The sequence below is a fragment of the Hypanus sabinus genome, chromosome 16 (genome assembly GCF_030144855.1).
Source record: "Hypanus sabinus isolate sHypSab1 chromosome 16, sHypSab1.hap1, whole genome shotgun sequence".
NCBI classification, from domain to species: Eukaryota; Metazoa; Chordata; class Chondrichthyes; order Myliobatiformes; family Dasyatidae; genus Hypanus; species Hypanus sabinus.
The window spans coordinates 8,558,631-8,581,487 of record NC_082721.1 but is presented as its reverse complement, the minus strand read 5'-3'; the positions used below and the strand labels follow the sequence as shown (position 1 = coordinate 8,581,487).

The following is a 22,857-nucleotide window of genomic DNA, read 5'->3' as shown; positions in this document are numbered from 1 at the left end:
CTCTGTACCCTCTTCACTCTGCTGCCCGCTGGATATGGCGGTGTTCTTTTTAAATCTTCCGCACTCTGAGGTCACACGCCTGTGCAGTCGTGCCTCTTTTATCCCAGGTAGTTTGAAAAAAAATCTGAACTTCTTCCTGAAAAATCGGCGACTTACTCCTCTGCCTGCTTGCTGTGATTCAGAATTAGGCCATTTGGCCCATCGAGTCTGCTCCACCATTCAGTCGTGGCTGATCCTTTATTTTCTGTCCTCCTCAACCCCATTTCCTGGCCATCTCCCTGTAACCTTTGATGTCATGTCCAATCAAGATCCTATCAATCTCTGGCTTAAATACACCCAATGACCTGGCCTCCATAGCTGCACGTGGCAACAAATTCTACAAATTCACCACCCTCTGGCCTAAGAAATTTCTCCACATCTCTGTTTTGAATGGATGCCCCTCTATCCTGAGGCTGCGCCCTCTTGTTGTAGACTCTGCCACCATGGGAAATATCCTTTCCACATCTACTCAGTCTAGGCCTTTCAACATTCGAAAGGATTCAATGAGATCCCTCCTCATCCTTCTGAATTCCAATGAGTATAGACTCATACAATTCCTCATATGATAACCCTTTCATTCTTGTAACCATCCTTGTGAACCTCCACTGGACCCTCTCCAAGGCCAGCATGTCTCTTCTAAGATGAGGAGCCCAAAACTGTTCACAGTACTCAAGGTGAGGCCTCACCAGTACCTCTTAAAACCTCAGCATCACATCCTTGCTCTTGTATTCTAGACCTCTTGAAATGAATGCTAACATTGTATTTGCCTTCCTCACCACCGACTCAACCTGTAAGTTCTGCACAAGGACTCCCAAATCCCTTTGTATCTCGGATTCTTGGGTTTTCTCCTTGTTTGGAAAATAGTCCTCACATTTATTTCTACTACCAAAGTGCACGACCATGCATTTTCCAACATTATAAGTCATTTACCACTTTCTTGCCCATTCTCCTAATCTGTCCAAGTCCTTCTGCAGTCTATTTATTTCCTCAACACTACCTGCTCCTCCACCAACCTTTGTATCACCTGTAAACTTGGCAACAAAGCCATTTATTTCATCATCTAAATAATTTATATACAGCATAAAAAGAAGTGGTCCCAACACCGACCCCTGCAGAACACCAATAGTAGCTGGCAGCCAACCAGGCAAGGATCTTTTTATTCTCATTTGCTGCCTTCTTCCAATTAGCCAATGCTCTAACCATGGTAGTAATTTTCCTGTAATACAATGGGCTCTTAACTTGGTAAACAGCCTCATATGTGGCACCTTGTCAAAGGCTTTCTGAAAGTCCAAATCTACAACATCCACTACTTCCCCTTTATCTACTTGTAATCTCCTCAAAGAATTCTTACAGGTTCGTCAGGCAGGATTTACCCTTAAGGGGTAACTATGTTGACTTTGCCCTATCTTGTTTTGTTTCACCTAGTACTCCATCACCTCATCCTTAACAATTGACTCCAACATCTTCCCAACCACTGAGGTCAGGCTAACTGGTTTATAACTTCCTTTCTGCTGCCTTCCTCCTTTCTTAAAGAGTAGAGTGACATTTGCAATTTTCCAGTCGTCTGGCACCATGCCAGACAGCAATGATTTTTGAAAGATCATTGCTAATGCCGCCACAGTCTCTAACACTACCTCTTTCAGAACTTTTAGTGAAGTTTATCTGGTCCAGGTGACTTACGTACTTTTAGGTCTTTCAGCTTTTTGAACATCTTCTCCCTTGTAATTGTAACTGCACCCACTTATCTTCCTTCACACATTGCATCTGGCACACTGCTAGTGTCTTCTACAATGAAGACTGATGCAAAATACTTATTTAGTTCAATTGCCATTTCCTTGTCCTCAGTTATTATTTCTCCTGCTTCATTTTCTAGTGGTCTTATATCCACTCTCAACTCTCTTTTACTTTTTACATATTTGAAAAAGCTTTTACTATCCACTTTGATATTATTTGCTAACTTGCTTTTTGTTTCATCTTTTCCTTTCTAATGATTCTTTTAGTTGCTCTCTGTAGGTTTTTAAAAAAAACTTCCTGATCCTCTATCTTCCCACTAATTTTTGCTTTATTGTATGCTCTCTCTTTTGTTTTTACATTAGCTTTGACTTCCCTTGTCAGCTATAGTTGTACTATTTTGCCATTTGAGTATTTATTCATTTTTGGAATACACATGCCCTGCACCTTCCTCATTTTTCCCAGAAATGCACACCATTGCTGCTCTGCTGTCACCTCTGCCAGTAGCTCCTTCCAATTTACTTTGGCCAACTCCTCTCTCATACCTCTGTAATTCCCTTTACTCCACTGAAATACTGCTATGTCAGACTTTACTTTCTCCCTATCAAATTTCAAGTTGAACACAATCATATTGTGATCACTGGTTCCTAAAGGTTCTTTTACCTTAAGCTCCCTAATTGCTTCTGGTTTATTACACAACATCCAATCTAGTGTAGCTGATCCCTTAGTCGGCTCAATGACAAACTGATCTAAAAAGCCATCTTGTAGGCATTCAACAAACTCACTCTCTTGAGATCCATTACCAATCTGATTTTCCCAATCAACTTGCATGTTAAAATGTCTCATGAGTATCATACCACTGCCCTTTTGACACACCTTTTCTATTTCCTGTTGTAATCTGTGGCCACTGCTGGTAGGCCTGTATATAACTGCCATCAGGGTCCTTTTACCCTTGCAGTTTCTAAACTCAGCCCACAAGGATTCAACATCTTCTGATCCTGTGTCACATCTTTCTACTGATTTGATGCCATTCTTTACCAGCAGAGCCACACCATCCCCTCTGCCTGCCTTCCTATCCCTCTGATACAATGTATAACCTTTGATATTCAGCTCCCAACTACAATTATCCTTCAGTCATGATTCAGAACAACATCATATCTGTCAATCTGTAATCGTGCAACAAGATCATCCACCTTATTTCTTATACTCTGCACATTGAGATATGACACCTTGTGTACTGTATTTGCTACCCTTTTTGATTTTGCAACAGGTGAGCACTGACACTCACCTGTTGGTTGCGACCATGTCTCATCACCTGCCTGCTCTTCCTAACAGTCTGACCGCACACTCTCTTTACTTTTTTATCATCTGTCCTATCCTGAGTCCCTTCACTCTGGTTCCTTCCCCTGCCAACTTAGTTTAAATCCTCCCCAACAGCTCTAACGAACCTGCCCAGGAGAATATTGGTCCCCCTTGGGTTCAGGTGCAACCCGTCACTTTTGAACAGGTCATACCTCCCCCAGAAGAGATCCCAATGATCCAAGAACCTGAAACCTTGTCCCCTGCACCAGCTTCTCAGCCGTTTATTTATCTGCCAGATCATCCTGTTCCTACCCTCACTGGCGCATGGCACAGGAAACAATCCAGAAATTACTACCCTGGAGGTCCTGCTACTCAGCTTTCTACCTAGCTCTCTAAAATCTCTTTTCAGGACCTCTTTGCTTTTCCTTCCTATGCCATTGGTACCGATATGTACCAAGACACCTGGCTGCTCCCCCTCCCACTCCAAAATGTTGTGGACACAATCTGAGACATCCCTGACCCTGGCACCTGGTTGGCAACATACCATCCGGGTGTCCAGTTCACATCCACAGAATCTCCTGTCTGTTCCCCTCACTATCGAGTCCCCTCCCTTCTTCCCTCTCTTTCCCTCCTGCACCATGGACCCATGCTCAGTGCTGAGGAGCAAGAGAACCTGTGAGGTTTATGAACCCGTAAGCTCTTCTGTTTTCTGCCTTTATTTTTAAACTTGATCATCTTTCCTTTTGCAAAGAAAACATGCTGCTCTATATTAAAAAATGTGTTGTGCTTTTTTTAACTCGAGCGCCTGGCTGTGCTTCAACGGGTGGGTAGTCACCACGAGTTTGTGTAAATATTCCTCTTGCCACTGTTGTTTCGTAACTCCAAAACATAAAACCTAACTTAAAGGGAAAGACGTAGAGTCCGAAATGCAAGTCTAACTTAGTTTTGACTTTAAGATGGTGGTGTGATGCTGATTACCATTTACGTACTTTTGCATTATGTAAACAACAAAGAATACTTGATCAAGCAATATATTTACACTATTACTCAAATATTAAATACACAACACTGAGAACTGTTTGTAACCCCAACTGCTTCTGAGATGGAAATGAACAGAGGAAACCACAGAAACAGTGGTCAAAGTAAACTTATTATCAAAGTACAGTACTGTGCTAAAGTCTTAGGCTAAAAGCTATGACTTTTGCATAGTACTGTATTTGTAGGAGGGAGAGAAACCATGTGAAAATATCTCGTTCCCATACAACATAAGATGCAACAGCCCCTCAGCAATCAGCAAGTCCATCCTCCCTTCTGACATTCAATCAAACACACTGGATACTCATAAGCTCAGCATTGTCTGGCTTAGTGGAGCAACAAGGTACCCAACAGGAGCATTTTTGGCACTGCATAGAAATTAAGCCTGTGGACTGAGAATTAATAAGGGAGTTTTAAACTAATTATGGCAATTAATAGATTGCAACAATGTTTAAAAGCCTTCTACCTAAATACATCGATAGGAGAGGCATAGACAAGACACGGGCAGGCATTAGCTGCAGGTATTCAGAAATGGCCTGCCCGCATTCAGCAAGGGGGGTTGGTACATGGAGTGTATTCTACTTGGAGGTCAGTGACCACTGGTGATCCACAGGGATCTGTTCTAGGAGGCCACCACTTTGAGTGGTTTTTATAAGTGACTTACCTGAGGAAGTGGAAGGGCGGGTCAGTAAATCTGCGGATGACACAAAGGTGGGTGGTGTGTTGTGGATAGTGTAGAAGGTTGTCATAAGTTACAATGGGACATTAACAGGAGGCAGGACGGTGTTGAGAAGTGGCAGAAGGAGCTCAATCCGAAGAAGTGTTATGTGAGTTATTTTGGAAAGTCAAATGAAGACAGAGTACAAAGTTAATGGTAGGATTCTTAGCAGTGTGGAGGAACAGAGGGATCTTGGAATCCATGTCCAGAGATCCTCCAAAATTGCTGTGCATGTTGACAGGGTGGTTAAGAAAGCGGATGGAGTTTTAGCCTTTAATTTCTCAAAGGATTGAATTCAAGAGCTGTGAGGTAATGTCTATAAAGTCCTGCTTGGACCACACTTGGAATATTGTATTCAGTTCTGGTCGCCTCATTGTAAGAAGGATGTGGAAACTTTAGAGAGGGTGCAGAGGATATTTACCAGGAAGCTGCCTGGATTAGAGACCATGATTTATGAGGAAAGGTTGAGCGAGCGAGGGCTTTTCTCTTTGGAGTGAAAGAGGGTGAAACGTGACTTGATAGAGGTGTACAAGATGATAATAAGCATAGAAGCAATGGGTAGTCAGTGTTTTTTTCCCTGGGCAACAGTGGCCAATAATTTCATAATTTTAAAGTGCTTGGAGGAAAATATGGGGAAGAGAGGCAGAGGCCAGAGGTAAGTTTACTACAGGGAGTGGTAGGTGCATGGAACACCCTGCCACGGGTGGTGGTAGAGGCAGATACATTAGGGACATTTAGGAAACTCTTAGACAGGCACATAGATGAAAGAAAAATGGAGAGCTATGTGTGAGGAAAGGGTTAGATTTGAAATAATTTGGAAAATGTTTTGCTTGGGTGGTTGATGGTTGGGTTGAGTTGTTCTCTGTTCTTGGCAATTTACTTGGAAACATTTTGTCGCCATGCGGTGAGCCATCATCAACATACTGACATGTCTCCTTGCATGGTGACGAACCATTTGCAAGTAAATTGCCAGGATCAGAGAACAACTCAACCCATCCAAGGATTAGATTGATCTTGGAGCAGGTGAATGGGTTGGCACAGCATTGTGGGCTGAAGGGTCTGTACTGTGCTGTAAAGTTCTATGTTCTATTGGATGAGCTCACTGGGCAACACATTTGGGCCAAAGGGGAAGATTCCATTCTGTAGGAATCTATAACAGAAAGAAAAAAATACAGGTGAAAAGGCTTGTCTGAAAGGCAACAAGATAGTTACAGGCAATTTTACTCATCATTTCCATTGTATAAACCAAATTGGCAAAGGTTGTGTTGAGTATCTAAAGTGTAATTGACAAGGTTTCTTAGGGGAATAGGCAAAAGGGACAGTCAGTGAGCAGGATTCTTCAGATTTAGTACAGATTAAGTGCCCCTTAGCCAAAATTCCAAACTCCAAAAACCTCCAAAAGCCACAAGGCCCTGGGAAGATCCCAGGCGACGCACAGGTCTGAGACAGTGACATCACAGACAGTTCTGAGAAGTGACCTCACATCTGTAATGAACAGATGTTAGTGGAAAATAGAAAAACACTGCACAAAGTGGAAAGAGGAAGATCTTGGTCGTGTATTGAAAGAGTGGATCCATCTGCGTCGGAGTGAACATGTGCCCCTTAATGGAATGCTGATCGCGAAACAAGCAAATATCTATCATGACTGAAAATCTAAAGTAATTGTGAATATTCAGCAGGCTGGTTGCTGAAACTTAAGAAATGGCATGGCATTAGATTTTTAAAGATTTGTGGTGATTAAGCGTTGGCTGATCATGAAACAGCAGAGAAATTCACTGATGAGATTGCCAAGATCGTCGCTGATGAAAATCTAGCTGAACAGATGAAACAGTGCACATGTGTGATGAACAAGCGCACATAAATTCTGAGTCGAAAATGATGGCAATTCCAAGCTATCTTACGTTATATTTCAAACGTGAAATCCAAAACACTTCCAGCACTAAGCATTTCAGATAAGGGTTGCTCAACTGGTATTGTGTAATGAGTCAGGATGAATGAATGACTGGTGAATGAAAGACCTCTTCGGAAAAAGCAATCATAGTATAGTTCAGTCTGAGATGAGAAACATGTGTTTTAAACTTAAATAAAGTCAATTTAAGGGAACGAGGGACATTGCTGGCTATTTATTGCACTGGAAAAACAGATTAAAGAACATGACACTCAAAATGCTGGAGGAACTCTGCAGGATGGGCAGCATCGAAGGAGGGAAATAAATAGTTGATGTTCCGGGCTGAGACCCTTCATCAGGACTGGAAAGGAAGGCTGAAAGGTCAGAATAAGAAAGTAAGGGGAGGGGAAAGAGTTCGACCTAGAAGGTGATGTGAGACCAGGTGAGGGGGAAATGGGTGGGTGGGGGAGGGGATGGATGAAATGAGAAGCTGTCAAGTGATAGGTGGAAAAGGTAAAGGGATGAAGAAGAAGTAATCTGATAGGAGAGGAGGGTGGACTAAGGAAGAAAAGGAAGGAGGAAGGACATCAGAGGTAAATGATGGGCAGCTGAGGAGGATAGGATGGGAACCTGAATAAGGAAATGGAAAAAGAGAGTAGGGGAGGGGGAATAAAATTATGAGAGGCATAGGTAGGGTAGACCTTCGGAGTCTTTAAATCCAGAGTAGAAATGTCAAATACTAGATGACATGTTGCTAAGGCGAGGAGGGGAAGGTTTGATGTCCAATATTAGATAGATAGGTACTTTATTGATCCCAAAGGAAACTGCAGTGTCACAGTAGCATTGCAAGTGCACAGATATAAATATTAGAAGAGAAGTAGAAAGAATAAAAATAAGTTATCACGAACAGTCTAACAGGAGGGAGCATCACTTCCCTGGCTGTAGGTTGACTCATTATAATGGCCGAGGGTAAGTATGATCTCATACAGTACTCCTTGCAGCAGTGTAATTGTTTTAGTCTATTACTAAAAGTGTTCCTCTGCTCAGCCAAGGTGGCATGCAGAGGGTGAGAAACATTGTCCAGAATTGCCAGGATTTTCTGGAGGGTCCTTTGTTCTACCACAGCCTCCAGTTTGACTCCAGTAACAGAGCCAGCCTTTCTGATCAGTTTATTGAGCCTGTTGGCATCACCCATGTTGATGCCATTGCCCAGCACACCACCGCATGGAAGATTGTACTGGTGACAACAAACTGGTAGAACGTGTGAAGGAGAGGCCTGCATACTCCACAGGACCTCAGTCTCCTCAGGAAGTAGAGGCGACTCTGGTCCTTCTTGTACATGGCCTCTGTGTTGGTGGTCCACTTAATCCATGGTGTCATCCATGGTGCACCCCTAGGTACCTGTAGGTCCTCACCACATCCATGTCCTCAACAGCAATAGTAACAGGGAGCAATGCAGGCTTAGTCTTCTTAAAGTCCATCACCATCTCCTTTGTCTTACTGATGTTGAGCTACAGATGATTCACCTTGCACCATTTGGCAAAGCCCTCCACCAGGGCCCTGTATACATCCTCAAATCCTCCCTTTATACACCCAACAATTGTTGAGTCATCAGAGAATTTCTGCGGATGGCATTTCTGGAACGATTCTGGAATGGTGCAATAGTAACAGGGTTGTTGTGAAGGGAGATTTTAATTTCCCCAATACTGATTGGCATCTCCCTAGAGCAAGGAGTTTAGATGGGGTGGAGTTTGTTGTGTGTGTTCAGGAAGGTTTTCTGATACAATATGTAGATAAGCCTACAAGAGGAGAGGCTGTACTTGATCTGGTATTGGGAAATGAATATGGTGGGAGAGCATTTTGGAGGTAGTGATCAGAATTCTATCTCCTTTACCATAGCTTTGGAGAGGGATAGGAACAGACAAGTTAGGAAAATGTAAGGGGAAATATCAAGCTATCGGGCAGGAACTTGAAAGCATAAATTGGGAGCAGATGTTCTCGGGGAAATGTACAGCAGAAATGTGGTAAGTGTTCAGGGGATATTTGCGTGGCATTCTGCACAGGTACGTTCGAGACAGGGAAAGGATGGTAGGGTATAGAAACTGTGGTGTACAAAGGCTGTAGAAAATCTAGTCAAGAAGAAAAGAAAAGCTTACGAAAGGTTCAAAAAACTAGATAATGATAAGATCTAGAAAATTATTAGTAGGAAGGAGCTTAAGAACAAAATTAGGAGAGCCAGAAGGGGCTATGAGAAGGCTTGGTAAGCTGGATTAAGGAAAATCCATGGCATTCTACAAATATGTGACGAGCAAGAGGATAAGATGTGAGAGAATAGGACCAATCAAGTGTGACAGTGGAAAAGTGTGTATGGAACTGGAGGAGGTACCGAAGGAGGTACTTGATTAATGCATTGCTGCAGTATTCACTACGGAAAAGGAACTTGGAGATTGTAGGGATGGCTTACAGAAGACTGAAAAGCTTGAGCATATAGACATTAAGAAAAAGGATGCGCTGGAGCTTTTGGAAAGCATCAAGTTGGATAAGTCACTGGGACCGGAAGAGATGCACCCCAGGCTACTGTGGGAGGCTAGGGATGAGATTGCTGAGCCTCTGGTGATGATCTTTGCATCATCAAAGGGGATGGGAGAGGTTCCAGAGGATTGGATGGTTGTGAATGTTGTTCCCTTATTCAAGAAAGGGAGTAGAGATAGCCCAGTAAGTTATAGACCAGTGAATCTTACTTCAGTGGAGAAGATCCTGAGAGGCAGGAATTATGCACATTATGAACATTTGGAGAGGATTAATATGATTAGGAGTAGTCAGCGTGGCTTTGTCAAAGGCAGATCATGCCTTACGAGCCTCTCTGAATTTTTTGAGGATGTGACTGAACACATTGATGAAGGTAGAGCAGTAGATGTAGTGAATATGGATTTCAGTAAGGCATTTGGTAAGGTACCCCATGCAAGGCTTATTGGGAAAATAAGTAGTCATGGGATCCAGGGGAACCAGAATTGATTTGCATGCAGAAGGCAAAGAGTGGTTGTAAACGGGTCATATTCTACACGGAGGTCAGTGACCAGTGCTGTGCCTCAGAGACCTGTTCTGGAACCCTTTCTCTGTGATTTTTATAAATGACCTGGATGAGGAAGTGGAGGGATGGGTTAGTAAATACGCTGGTGTCATAAAGGTTGGGGGTGTTGTGGCTAGTGTGGAGGTCTGTCGGAGGTTACAGCAGGACATCGATAGGATGCAAAACTGGGCTGAGAAGTGGCAGATGGAGTTCAACCCAGATAAATGTGAGGTGGTTCATTTTGGTAGGCCAAATATGATGGCAGAATATAGTATGAATGGTAAGACTCTTGGCAGTGTGGAGGATCAGAGGGATCTTGGGGTCTGAGTCCATAGGACACTCAAAGCTGCTGTGCAAGGTGACTGTGTGGTTAAGAAGGCATATGGAGTACTTGCCTTCATCAACCATGGGATTGAGTTCAAGAACTGAGAGGTAACGTTACAGCTATATTGGACCCTGCTCAGACCCCACTTGGAGAACTATGTTCAGTTCTGGTTGCCTCACTACAGGAAGGACATGGAAACATAGAAAGGGTGCCGAGTATATTTACAAGGATGTTAGCTGGATTGGGGAGCATGCCTTATTAGAATAGATTGAGTGAACTTGGCCTTTTCTTCTTGGAGCGATGGAGGATGAGAGGTGACCTGATAGTTGTGTATAAGGTGTGGAGATAGTCACAGGCTTTTCCCCAGGGCTGAAATGGCTAACACAAGAGGGCACAGTTTTAAGGTGGTTGGAAGTAGGTACAGAGGAGATGTCAGGGTTAAGTTTTTTACGCAGAGAGAGGTGAGTGCATCGAATAGGCTGCCAGCGATTGTGGTCGAAGTAGCTACAATAGGGTCTTTTAAAAGACTCCTGGAGCTTAGAAAAATAGAGGGCTATGGGTAACCCTAGGTAATTTGTAAAGAAAGTACATGTTCGGCACAGCATTGTGGGCCGAAGGGCCTGTATTGCACTGTAGGTTTTCTATGTTCAATGTTTCTATGACATGACATGACAGCGTTGTATCTAAAGTCAGAGGTGTACAGGGTAAACAGGAAGGGAGCCAATATAGTCCCCTGTGGGGCCCCAGTGCTGCTTTTAGCCATGTCTGACACAGCTCCGAAGCTGCATATATTGTGGTCTTCCAGACATACCTTTAGACGGCATGCTTTTAAAGTGAGAGGGGGTAGGTTTAAAGGAGATGTGTCAGATAAAGTACACAGGGAATGGTTCATGCTAGGGATATAGTAGGAGCTGGTAGGATTCTGACATTTAAGAGACATTTCGATGAGCACAGAACCATGCACAAGGTTCATATGTAGGCTGATAGGTTTAGTTTAATATGGCATCATGGTTGACACAGACGTTGTGGGCTGAAGGGCTTCTTCCTGTGCTGTACTGCTATAGAGTCATAGCATGCCAACAGTTCTTGGGCCTGATTCATCCATGCCAACAGTTCTTGGGCCTGATTGGTCTATGCCAACAGGCCTTGGGCCTGATTGTTCCATGCCAACAGGTCTTGGGACTGATTGGTCTATGTCAACAGGCTGTGGGCCTGGTTGATTCATGCCAACAGGCCTTGGGCCTGGTTGATTCATGCCAACAGGCCTTGGGCCTGATTGTTCCATGCCAACAGGTCTTGGGACTGATTGGTCTATGTCAACAGGCTGTGGGCCTGGTTGATTCATGCCAACAGGCCTTGGGCCTGGTTGATTCATGCCAACAGGCCTTGGGCCTGATTGTTCCATGCCAACAGGTCTTGGGACTGATTGGTCTATGCCAACCAAGATGTCCTTCCATACTGGTCCCATTTGCCAAGGTTCAGCCCATAATCTATTATACCTTATCTATCCACATTCTATGAATTTTCACGAACAAGTTAACCCATGTCTGGGCTACAAATGCAATCATGTAGTCAACACCATAAAGGTAAAACTTCCTGATTTTCAGCTGCAGTTTTCCCAAAACCCAAATTCCTATCCTATGGACATCAGGACGTTCTCTTTTAAGATTTTCTGTGCGTTCATTCTCAGTCTCAGCGAGTCCATTTTATTTTCTAGCGAGTGGTCATTGGCAAGGAAAAGTGGTGGTACCCTGGGCTGGGTTGGTTAGCTCTCAGCCTAGGTCGTGTCGCGGCCCTTTTGCTGCATATCCGTTCCCTCTCACACTGCCTCATCTGCTACACCCTCAACTGAGCCACCAAGGCCAGGATACTGTTGCTGGGTCTAACGTCTGCACAAACCCTAGCCCGTTGAGTACCGCTATTAACTCAGTTGCCAGCAGATTAGAAGTACAAACATTTGTAATTTTGTCTAAGAGTTCAGTGGCGCTGTAGTTGTGGAGTGGACTGAAATCTCTGGCTAGAAACTTTGAAACACTATCTAAGAATTTAAATCTGGCTACATTATTGGAAGCTGGGGAAGATGCCGTGTTCTGCGCTCCCATTTCAAAAATAATCTTTAAGGTAATTAGCACAATTGATGGACAATCTTTGATGTAGAATGTGGTCATGGACATCAAACGTGTGGAGTTTGAAGGATGTGGTTAATGTGATTTCTCTTTGATCTGCCTGATTGTGCAGTTGTCTGATGACCACAACCAGCAGCTTATTGAGTGGTCACTGCCGGGTAAAGAATCTAAATCATTTCTTCATTAAAAAAGGGTTCAGTTGAAGAAATGTTATCAAATTCTAATCAGCACCACCTGAAGCATCTAACAGTTGCATTACCAACTCACCAGGCCGCAGATTTAACAAATTGGTTACAGATCTTATACAATCTACCATGCACAAAGCCATGCTGACTATCCTTAATAAGTCCCTGTCTATCCAAATATTTATATATCCGGTCCCTTAGAATACCTTCCAACAACTTTCCCATTGCTGGTTTATTCTTAAACAACAGAACTACATTGGCTACTCTTCAATTCTTCGGCACCTCAACCGTGGCTAAGGATGTTTTAAATATCTCTGTTAGGGCCCCTGGAATTTCTGCACGAGACTCCCATGTGGTCTGAGAGAACACTTTCTCAGGCCCTGGGGATTTATCCGCCGTAATTTGTCTCAAGACAGCAAACGCCTTCTCCCCTGTAATCTGTATCGGGTCCATGACCTTACACCTGCTTCGTCTCACTTCTACAGACTCTGTGTCTGTCTTCCAAGTAAATACAGATCCAAGAACTGACTTAAGAGCTACCCCATCTCTTTCAGCTCCATGCCACTCTATGTTCCAGAGGATGATTTGACAAACTATTCCGCCCTCTTATAGTATGGGAGTCCAAGTCAATATGTGTAAAGTTAAGATCATGGGAAAATGAGGAGAGATTTGATAGAGGCATACAACTTTATGAGGGGTATAGATAGGGTGGCAGAGTGGAGTTATGTCTCTACCAAAGGAGGTGTAAGGTGCTCCTTCCCTTCACTAGCCTGCAGCCCACCCTTGGGCAAGTTGTAGCATCTGCTTAGCCCTTGATTACAGTCACATGAAGGCATGGGAGTGGTGGATGGCTGTATGAGCAGCTGGTGCATATCAGAAGCCCTGCGGGACCTTTTTTTCACTCAGAGGATGGGGTCAGTGTGGAACGAGCTACCAGTGGAAGTGGAGGATGCAGGCTGAATTGCAACATTTCAGAGAAATTTGGATAGGTACGTGGATGGGAAGCGTATAGGGGCTACGGCCCAAGTGCTGGTCAATGGGACTAGGCAGAAGAACAGTTTGACATGGACTAGATGGACTGAAGGGCCTGGTTTTGTGCTGTAGTGCTCTATGACTCTAATCATTCAATCTTTGTGTTAATGTCCTCAACACCCTCTGCATGTTTGCAACCCATTCTCACTTTGCACTTTGCCTGTGATTTCTCTCTGAGTGCTTTCATTTGCTTTGAAGCGTAACTCCATTTCTAGACTGCTTGCTTTCTTGGCGTAGACCTCAAACGCTTTACTTAAGCACCTGACATTATATGCTGAGCCCAATGCAGCACCAGCACCAGCCTACCTGCCATCAAGGATATAGATACAGAAAGGTGCCGGAAAAGGGCCAGTAACATCATGAAGGATCCCGCCCACCCTGCTCGTGGACTGTTGGTCCCACTCCCATCAGGAAGGAGGCCACGTAGCATCCACATCAGGACCACCAGAGTCAAAGCTAGTTAATTTCTCCACGCAGTGATGCTGATCAGCACCTCCATCCACTAACCCACCCCTCCACACCCCCAACCATTTCCTGTCAGTCACCTTCTGTACAGATGCTCCTGTGCCTAGTGTCACTTTATGAACATACACTCAAGCTTTGTATAGAAGCCGCCTTATGTATTTATAATTATTGTGTTTTTATGCTGCATTGGATGTGGAGTAATAGTTATTTTGTTCTCTTTTACACTTGTGACAAAAAAACAGTCTTGAATCTGGAATTTTAAATAATCCAAATTCACTTGAGCGGAACATCCAAGAGGTCCAACGAAAAGAAAACACAAAACCAGCTTTTGTTGACAGAAGTAGTGATTAGCCCGAGTTCAGAATCAAACTTAGATAGCAAACATCTTCTCAAAACCTCCCAAGTTATTATCCTAACCGAAGTGGGTAACTTCACTCACCTCAACTCCAAACTGATTCCACCACCTACAGAAACAAGAGAAAATCTGCAGATGCTGGAAATCCGAGCAACACACACAAACCGCTGGAGGAGCTCAGCAGGCCAGGCAGCATCTATAGAAAAGAGTACAGTCGATGTTTCTGGCCGAAACCCTTCAGAAGGACTGGACTCACTTTCAAGGACTCTACAACTCGTTCTCAGTATTATTTATTTACTTCTTTATTGGTTATTGGCACATTTTGCCATCTTTTGCACATGCAATGTTTGTCAGTCTTTGTTTATGTATAGATTTTTATAAATTCTATTGTATTTCTTTATTTTCCTGTAGACATCTGCAAGAAAATTAATAATTAATCTTAAGACAGTATATGATGATATATACATACTTTGCTAATAAAATTACTTTGACCATTGAAGAACGATGCAGTCTCTCAGAGATGAGGAGGAATTTCTTCAGCTAGAAGTTGTGGAATTCATTGCCACAGACGGCTGTGGAGGCCATGTCAATAGGTTTATTTGAGGTGGGGATTGGTAGGGTTTTGATTGGTCGGAGCATCGAAGGTTATGGAGAGAAGGCAGGAGAATGGGATTGAGAGGGATACTAAATCTGCCATGATGGAATGGTGGAGTTGACTCGATGGTCCGGATGCCATAATTCTACACCTATGTCTTATGATCGAATAACAGCAGTAGTATAGTGATTAGCATGACCCTATTACGGCCAGGGGCTTGGGAGTTTAGAGTTCATTTCTGGTGTCGTCTGTCAGTAAGTTAGTACGTGTGTGTGTGTGTGTGTGTGGTTCCTCCAGGTGCTCCAGTTTCCTCTCACAGTCCAAAAACATAGTAGGCTAATTAGTCATTGTAAATTGTCTCATGATTCGGCTGGGATTAAATTGGTGGGTTGCTAGGCTTGAAGGGGCCAGAAGGGCCTGCTCCCCTGTATCTCTAAATAGAACAAACAGCAGATTATTCAGAGTAATGCTGTAGACTTCCTTAAAGGACACCTTTTGCCTATCAGGAAAATCTGACCCCATCTAGTTATGTTTGTTGTGTGTTGGTGTAGTAGTCAGACAGGGTACTGGTGGCAGCAACAGGAAGGCAGTGAAGCACGGCTCGTTTTATGGACGGTTCTCCAGCTGACTGAACGATAGGAGTGCCAATATAATTATCCATGTGCATCCCTGCCAAGAGGCTCTTAATAAGTTATAGGACAGAAACTGAAGAAACCGCAGTGACTATCTGGCACAGATGGCAGCATTGCAAGTAATATGCGCTCTGATGTTGTAACTGTATAGATGAAGGGTATGTTACTTTACAGTAAAACTGCCATTTCCTGCTTTACAAACAGGCAAATGTTTAATTTTCCATTCATAATCCACTAACTGCTGCTCTCAACAGTTAAAACAACTTCCTGTCACGTTACATTGCAGTACATTACTCTCGTAGCCTAAATGGTACGGTTCGGCAAGCTCTCCGAAGGTAAAATGGAAATACAGATGCCAAGCATGCACTCAGTTGGCCATTTTATTAGGTACATCTGTATGTTAATACAGATTTCTAATCAGCCAACCATGTGGCAGCAACGTAAAGCATTAAAGCATACAGACATGGTCATTATTAGACACCTCCTGTATGTGATAAGGTGTCCTCTCAGTGTTTGTTTGTGATCTTCTGCTGCTGGAGCCCCTCCATTTCATGGTTTGGCATGTCGTTAATTCAGAGATGCTCTTCTGCACACCTCTGTGGTAGAGTGTTGTTATTTGAGTGACTGTCACCTTCCTGTCAGCTTGAACCACCTTGGCCATTCTCCTCTGATCTCTCTCAATAACAAGGCATTTCCGCCCACAGAATTGCCACTCACTGGATGTCTCTTGTTTTCTGTAAACTATTTTACTATCTAAGGTTTATTATGATTACTATCTAAATGGAGTCAAGTTAGGAAAAGGGGAAGTACAAAGAGATCTAGGTGTTCTTGTACATCAGTCAATGAAAGCAAGCATGCAGGTACAGCAGGTAGTGAAGAAAGCTATTGACATGCTGGCTTTTATAATAAGAGGAATTGAGTATAGGAATAAAGAGGTCCTCCTGCAGCTGTACAGGGCCCTGGTGAGACCCCACCTGGAGTACTGTGTGCAGTTTTGGTCTCCAAATTTGAGGAAGGACATTCTTGCTATTGAGGGAGTGCAGCGTAGGTTCACAAGGTTAATTCCCGGAATGGCGGGACTGTCATATGTTGAAAGATTGGAGCGACTGGGCTTGTATACACTGGAATTTAGAAGGATGAGAGGGGATCTGATTGAGACATATAAGATTATTAAGGGATTGGACACACTGGAGGCAGGAAGCATGTTCCTGCTGATGGATGAGTCCAGAACTAGAGGCTACTGTTTAAGAATAAGGGGTAGGCCATTTTGAACAGAGATGCAGAAAAGCTTTTTCACCCAGAGAGTGGTGGATATGTGGAATGCTCTGCCCCAGAAGGCAGTGGAGGCCAAGTCTCTGGATGCATTCAAGAGAGAGTTAGATAGAGCTCTTATAGCTAGCGGGGTCAAGGGATATGGGGAGAGGGCAGGAATGGGGTACTGATTGTGTATGATCAGCCATGATCACTGTGAATGGTGGTGCTGGCTAGAAGGGCCGAATGGCCTACTCCTGCACCTACTGTCTATTGTCTATAACTCTTATGTGTGAATATCCTAGGAGACCATCAGTTTCTGAGATACTCAAACCACCCCGACTGGCGCCAACAATCATTCCATGGTCAAACTCACTTTGATCACATTTCTTCCCCATTCTGCTGTTTGTACTGAACAACAACTGAACCTCTTGACCATGTCTGCATGCTTTTATGCATTGAGTTGCTGCCACATGATTGGCTGATTAGAAATCTGCATTAACATACAGCTGTACAGATGTACCTAATAAAGTGGCCACTGAGTTTACAGATTGCTTATTGTTATTTATAAGATATTTTAGGTATTGCACTGTATTGCTGCTGCAAAATAACAAATTTACGACATGTCAGCAATAATAATCTTGATCCTGATTCTGAACATTATAGCAGTTCTACACCACAAATTATCCTTTCAAAATTCATCCTCAATGATTTCAACCTGCCCATATTGTACAGCTTCTAAAACATCTTGTCATGTCTGATATCAGATGCAGGACGAGATTCTACCAATCCTATCCTTTATTTGGATAATATCAAAAAACAAAGCTCCTTTCGACTGACAGTGACAATAAAGTCTTGTCACACTTTAGACTAATATATATTGCTCAGGCAATAAGCAGTGCACATGGTGTATAATGAAAACTGGAAAGAGCATTTATTGTTAAAGAAAAGTGAAAAGCGCCATTCATACAAATCAGGGGTTCCCTGCCATGGACACCTACCATTAGCTGAAGGGTCCATGGTTTCCACATTGGGAAATCCTGATTTAAAAGATGAAGGCATATTTTACAGAGGGATATTATCAGTTACGAATGGAACAAATTTTGATTTCAGCTGAGCACAGTACCTTTTAAACTTTGCAGGGAGTGGTGGAGGCCAGGGCCTTGATGAATCGGACATTTTTGTTGTGTCCTTACTCAGTGTCTTTCGTCTGTCTTCACTTACAAAGAGCTCAGATGGAGTTGTGTAGGTGATCGTATTCTGGGCATGTGCGTGAAAGTACGGCTGTTTCCAGTAAAAATCCAAATTCTCATATACACAATTTTCATCTGAAATTGGCTCAAAGGTATTGATGCTGTTATTGAAGGTTCCTGATCTGTATCTTTGATTGGTGTTTAACGGGGGAAGATGAATGTTCTCATTAAGCTTACTTGGAAATTCAGTCCAGTCGATTCTACTGTCTGAAGGATGAGGACTGCAAAAGAACGGTTGCCTTCTTGTCACCGTAAAGTCCTTTGTTGCAGGTCTGCCTGTCTGTGACTTCCCTTTGGGAGACACCACGGAGTATGACGGAGAGGAATTGTTGTAGAACCTCCTGTTCTGCGGACCTGCTTTCTTTGCTGTCTTCTTGTAATTCTCTGAAGGGAAGTTGTGAGAATTACTGTCCATTTTGGAATTTCCTCAGGAGATACCCATTGCTACTTCGCTATGTCATGGTAGTATCAGCAATGGTACATTTTATTTGAAAGAGTCCTCAACTGGAAGGCAATTTGGCTCCAAATAGTTTTGGTCAACGTCAGCAGATTAACATGAAAGGCTGGTGGTCATCTTCCAATAAGTTCTTGAGAATGGACATTCCTTCAGTACAAATGGATCATTTTTATACACAGTCATCAACAAAGGGGGAGAGAAGATGTACCAATTGAGGCCATGTTTCTGAAATCCTTGTGTTTCCTGTCCATAACTCTGCCTTTATGCTTCACACTGCAATACGCTTAACGCCTTTGCATTTCTGGTAGAGTTATGGATGATTCTTCAGTGACATCGCTTCACGTCCTGCAGCACTCCAGCAGTACCTCGGCAGTCTGTTTCGATCTTCCTTCCCCACTTTCAAAGTTTTACTTTCACATAACGTACCACAGGCCTACTTGTGACAGGCTGGAGCGAGGCTTCTGTTGGTGCTAGAGCTTCCTGCGCTCTGGTTAAAGTGGTTCTCTATGGCATCCAATGAATATACTTACTGAAATTCTGAGAGCTTTCCTCTAGCGTCATTGCTAAAATATTGATTATCATATGTAAAATCAAACGTGCTCTTTTCCGGTACAGCTCGCATTCATAAAATGCATCTCCTCAGAGCTGTGCAGATGTTCAAGAGTTCTGCAATAGTGCAAAGCCTCAGTAACTGCTTAAATTTGGAGTTTGCAGTTTTTCTTTACTTCCACCTGTAGAGAGTGAAATAAACACTTTTTACTTCCTTCGACAGGCTCTTAAACCACAAAACTGAATTTTTTACAAAGCAGGTGTTATACTTTTTTCAAAATACTCAGAACATCTACAGGGAGCGGTGTCTCAGAAAGGCAGCGTCCATTATTCAGGACCCCAAGCACCCAGAGCAGCCCTTTTCTCACTGTTACCATCAGGGAGGAGGTACAGGAGCCTGAAGACACACACTCAGTGATTCAGGAACAGCTTCTTCCCCTCTGCCATACGATTCCTGAATGGACTTTGAACCCTTGGACACTACCTCACTTTTTAAAAATTACAGTATTTCTATTTTTGCATTTCTTTTAAAATCTATTCAAAATACATATACTGTAATTTATTTAGTTATTTATTATTATTATTTTATTTTATTTTCTCTCTCAGCTAGATTATGTATTGCATTGAACTGCTGCTGCTAAGTTAACAAATTTCACATCACATGCTGGTGATAATAAACCTGACTCTGATTCTAAATTCTTTTAGAGGATGTACAACACAATGTCCACTCAGTGGCCAATTTATTAGAGACACCAGAGGGTAGTGGGGCTGTGGAATTTACTGCCCCAGAGAGCTGTGGAAGCTACTACACTCAATACATTCAAAATGGAGATAGACATTTTCCTGGATAAAAATGGCATTAGGGGATACGGTGAGCGAGCAGGTAAGTGGACATGAGGCTAGGTTTAGATCAGCCATGTGATCTCCTGGGCCAGTTTTTGATAGCCTGGATGGGTCGGAGAGGAATTTTCCAGATTTTTTCTCCTCAATTGGCAAATCGTTTTTTTTTTCCCCCGGATTATCACATGGGTTTGGGCGGGATGAATAATAAAATAAAATGGGCGGCATGGTGCCCTGTTGGTTGGCACTGTTGTCTTGTGGGATTCGGTGAAAACTAGAGTTAAGATTGGATCAGCCATGATCTTGTTGAATGGCGGAGCAGGCTTGAGGGGCCGATTGGCCTACTCCTGCTCCTATCTCTTATGTTCTTATGTTCATTCCCCTCTCTGCCACCTGTCGCACACTCCTCCCAATGGCGCTCGACCCTCAGCATTCCCAATATCCTTTGCTCCCACCTGATTTCCAAACTCGTTCTCTGCTCCACATTGACAACTACAGTACAGTGCAAAAGTCTTAGGCATCCTAGTTATACATATATATGTGCCTAAGACTCTGGCACAGCACTGTACATTAACAGCTTAGGAACAGCCAGATTTAAGAACATGTTTACTCTATATCACCTGATACAATGATTATGGAGTTGTCAAATGAATCACAGCAATCAATCTTGATAATTCAGCCAAAAATTTGAAGAAGTAATATGTTTAGATGCTGTAGGAATCAGGGAGCCAAAGCCAGTTGTATTCTCCAAGACCCAGTGTACCACAATGTCTCCTATTATTGGCATACCTGCTGTTAAAGGGGTGAATATGGGAGCTGTGAGAAGGAAATCATCTTCCTCCCAGACACAAAAAAACACTAATATTAAATAAAAATGTACTTGCATGATCTGTGTGTGTGTGTGTGTGTGTGTGTGTGTGAGAGGGAGAGAGAGATTAGGCTGAAATGGCTGTTACAAGGGGGCATAATTTAAAGGTGATTGGAAGAAGGTATAGGGGAGATGTCAGAAGTAATGTTTTTACACAGAGAGTGGTGTGTGCGTGAAACCACGGTGGTGGTAGAAACAGATTCTGTACATTGGGGCATTTAAGAAACTCTGAGACAGCCAGTAAATGAGGGGCTATGTAGGAGGGAGGGGTTAGACCTTAGAGTAGGTTAAAAGGTCAACACAATGTTGTGGGCTGAAGAGCTGTGCTGTGCTGTGATTTTCTATGTTCCATTTTCGTGTGAAAATCTACTCCTGAGTTATTAATGCTGGCCTTTAATAGAGATGATGGAACCAATCGCTGTGATGAATAGGACTGTCTCAGTCCTAAAGTTCCCCTTGTGTGGACAGAACGCAACGTGAATGACGAAGGTTCTTTCATCTAAAACTGCAGCTGGGCCTGCAGAGTGTTTTCCAGCACTTCGTTCATGTTGATGAAAATTCACTTTCCATTCATCATCAGAGTTACAAATTCAAGAGCTACATCATCCCCTGATCAACAGGTTAATGCAAATGAGGACCTAATAAAATTATTTATTGAGCGTAAATGCCATGGGAATTTATAACATAATCAGATCTTATTACAGTAAAATTATACCCACAAGCTTCCAGCCGTATAATGTTAAAATAAGCTTGTATAATGTTACTAAGCTGCCGTTTTGCCTTTAGCTTTGAAAGAAAAGCACAAACGTATTCACAATAACATTAGTGTAGTGGTTAGTGTGATGCTGTTACAGCTTGGGGTGTGAAAGTTCAAAACAAATTTTATTATCGAACCACACATTCTGTATGTCACCACATACAACCCTGAGATTTATTTTCCTGCGGGTGAACTCAGCAAATCTAGTGAATAGTAATGAATGCAGGATCAATGAAAGTCAGAGTTCAGAGTTCAAATCCAACGTCACCCGTAAGGTGTTTCCTGTGTTTGCCCCGTGAATCACACTGGTTTCCTCCGGGTGCTCTGGTTTCCTCCCACATGACAAAGATGTACCGGTTAGGAGGTTAATTGGTCATTGTAGCTTGTCCTGTGATTAGGGTAGGGTTAAACAGGTCAGCGGCTGGGCAGATCTGCACGTTTGGCTGGATGGGCCTGTTCTGTGCTGCAGCCTTTGTATCAATATAATTCTTCTTAATTACACGATCTAATATGTTTGTATTGAAATTGCTTTTAGTAAAATAGCAGGTGGATTGGGATGTAATTCCAAAGTGATAATAAAATTGTCAGATTATTCCACAGTTCAGTAGATGGATCATCAATTATAAATCAGCAACTTTGTTTTGCTATAAATAAGTAAGTAGCAAATGAGTTGTAAGCTTCAGTTTGCTAATCTTTCCGACGTGACTTTCTGTCATTTGTATTGTTTGTGGCTGGGTAGTTCTCTGCACATTTGCACTTTGTCTGTCACATGGGTTACACATTACTATTGGTGAACAGGCTAAAACACAACCAAACTATGTAGTAGGAAGTAGGGTGAATAGACAGGAAAGGCAATACCAACACAACACTTTTAAAATGCACTTAATTCATTTTGGACTTTATTCCCTGGAGCATAGGAGAATGAGGGGAGATTTGCTGGAGGCAAATGCAAGCAGGCTTTTTCCATTGAAGTTGCGTGAGCAGTGTGAGACCAGATTTAGAGCTCAAGGGTTAAGGGTGAAAAGTAAAATGTTTAAGGACATCCTGAGTTACAAAGAAGGCACAACAGCAGCTATTTGTCATTAGGAGTTGAGGAGATTTGTTACGTTACCAAAGACACTCACAAGTTAATCTAACTAGATGCATCTCAGTCTGGTATGGGTGGTGTGGGGTGCATCGTTTGGTACGGGGGGTGTGGGGTGTATCATCTGGTATGGGGGGTGTGGGGTGAATCTCGGTCTGGTATGTGGGGTATGGGGTGTATTGTCTGGTATGGGGGAGTGGGGTGCATCTCAGTCTGGTACGGGGGGGTGGAGAGCATTGTCTGGTTAGGGGGGTGTGGGGTGCATTGTCTTGTATGGGGGGTGTGGGTTGCAACGTCTGG

The 22,857-nt window shown here is 43.0% G+C and overlaps 2 protein-coding genes across 2 annotated transcripts in view; one reads left to right on the top strand and one right to left on the bottom strand.

Moving 5' to 3' along the window:
- The window catches only part of peak3 (PEAK family member 3), a 94,677-nt gene extending 75,765 nt beyond the window's left edge, over positions 1 to 18,912 (bottom strand). Inside the window, exon 1 of the mRNA XM_059991071.1 lies at positions 17,876 to 18,912. Within this exon, the coding sequence (XP_059847054.1) occupies positions 17,876 to 18,417 (542 nt within the window). The 5' untranslated portion in view covers positions 18,418 to 18,912. The remainder of the gene's footprint in view (positions 1 to 17,875) is intronic.
- A 3,657-nt stretch (positions 18,913 to 22,569) lies between these two features.
- The window catches only part of LOC132405981 (PDZ domain-containing protein GIPC1-like), a 98,099-nt gene continuing 97,811 nt past the window's right edge, over positions 22,570 to 22,857 (top strand). Inside the window, exon 1 of the mRNA XM_059991072.1 lies at positions 22,570 to 22,628. Coding sequence (XP_059847055.1) covers positions 22,614 to 22,628 — 15 coding nt within the window. The 5' untranslated portion in view covers positions 22,570 to 22,613. The remainder of the gene's footprint in view (positions 22,629 to 22,857) is intronic.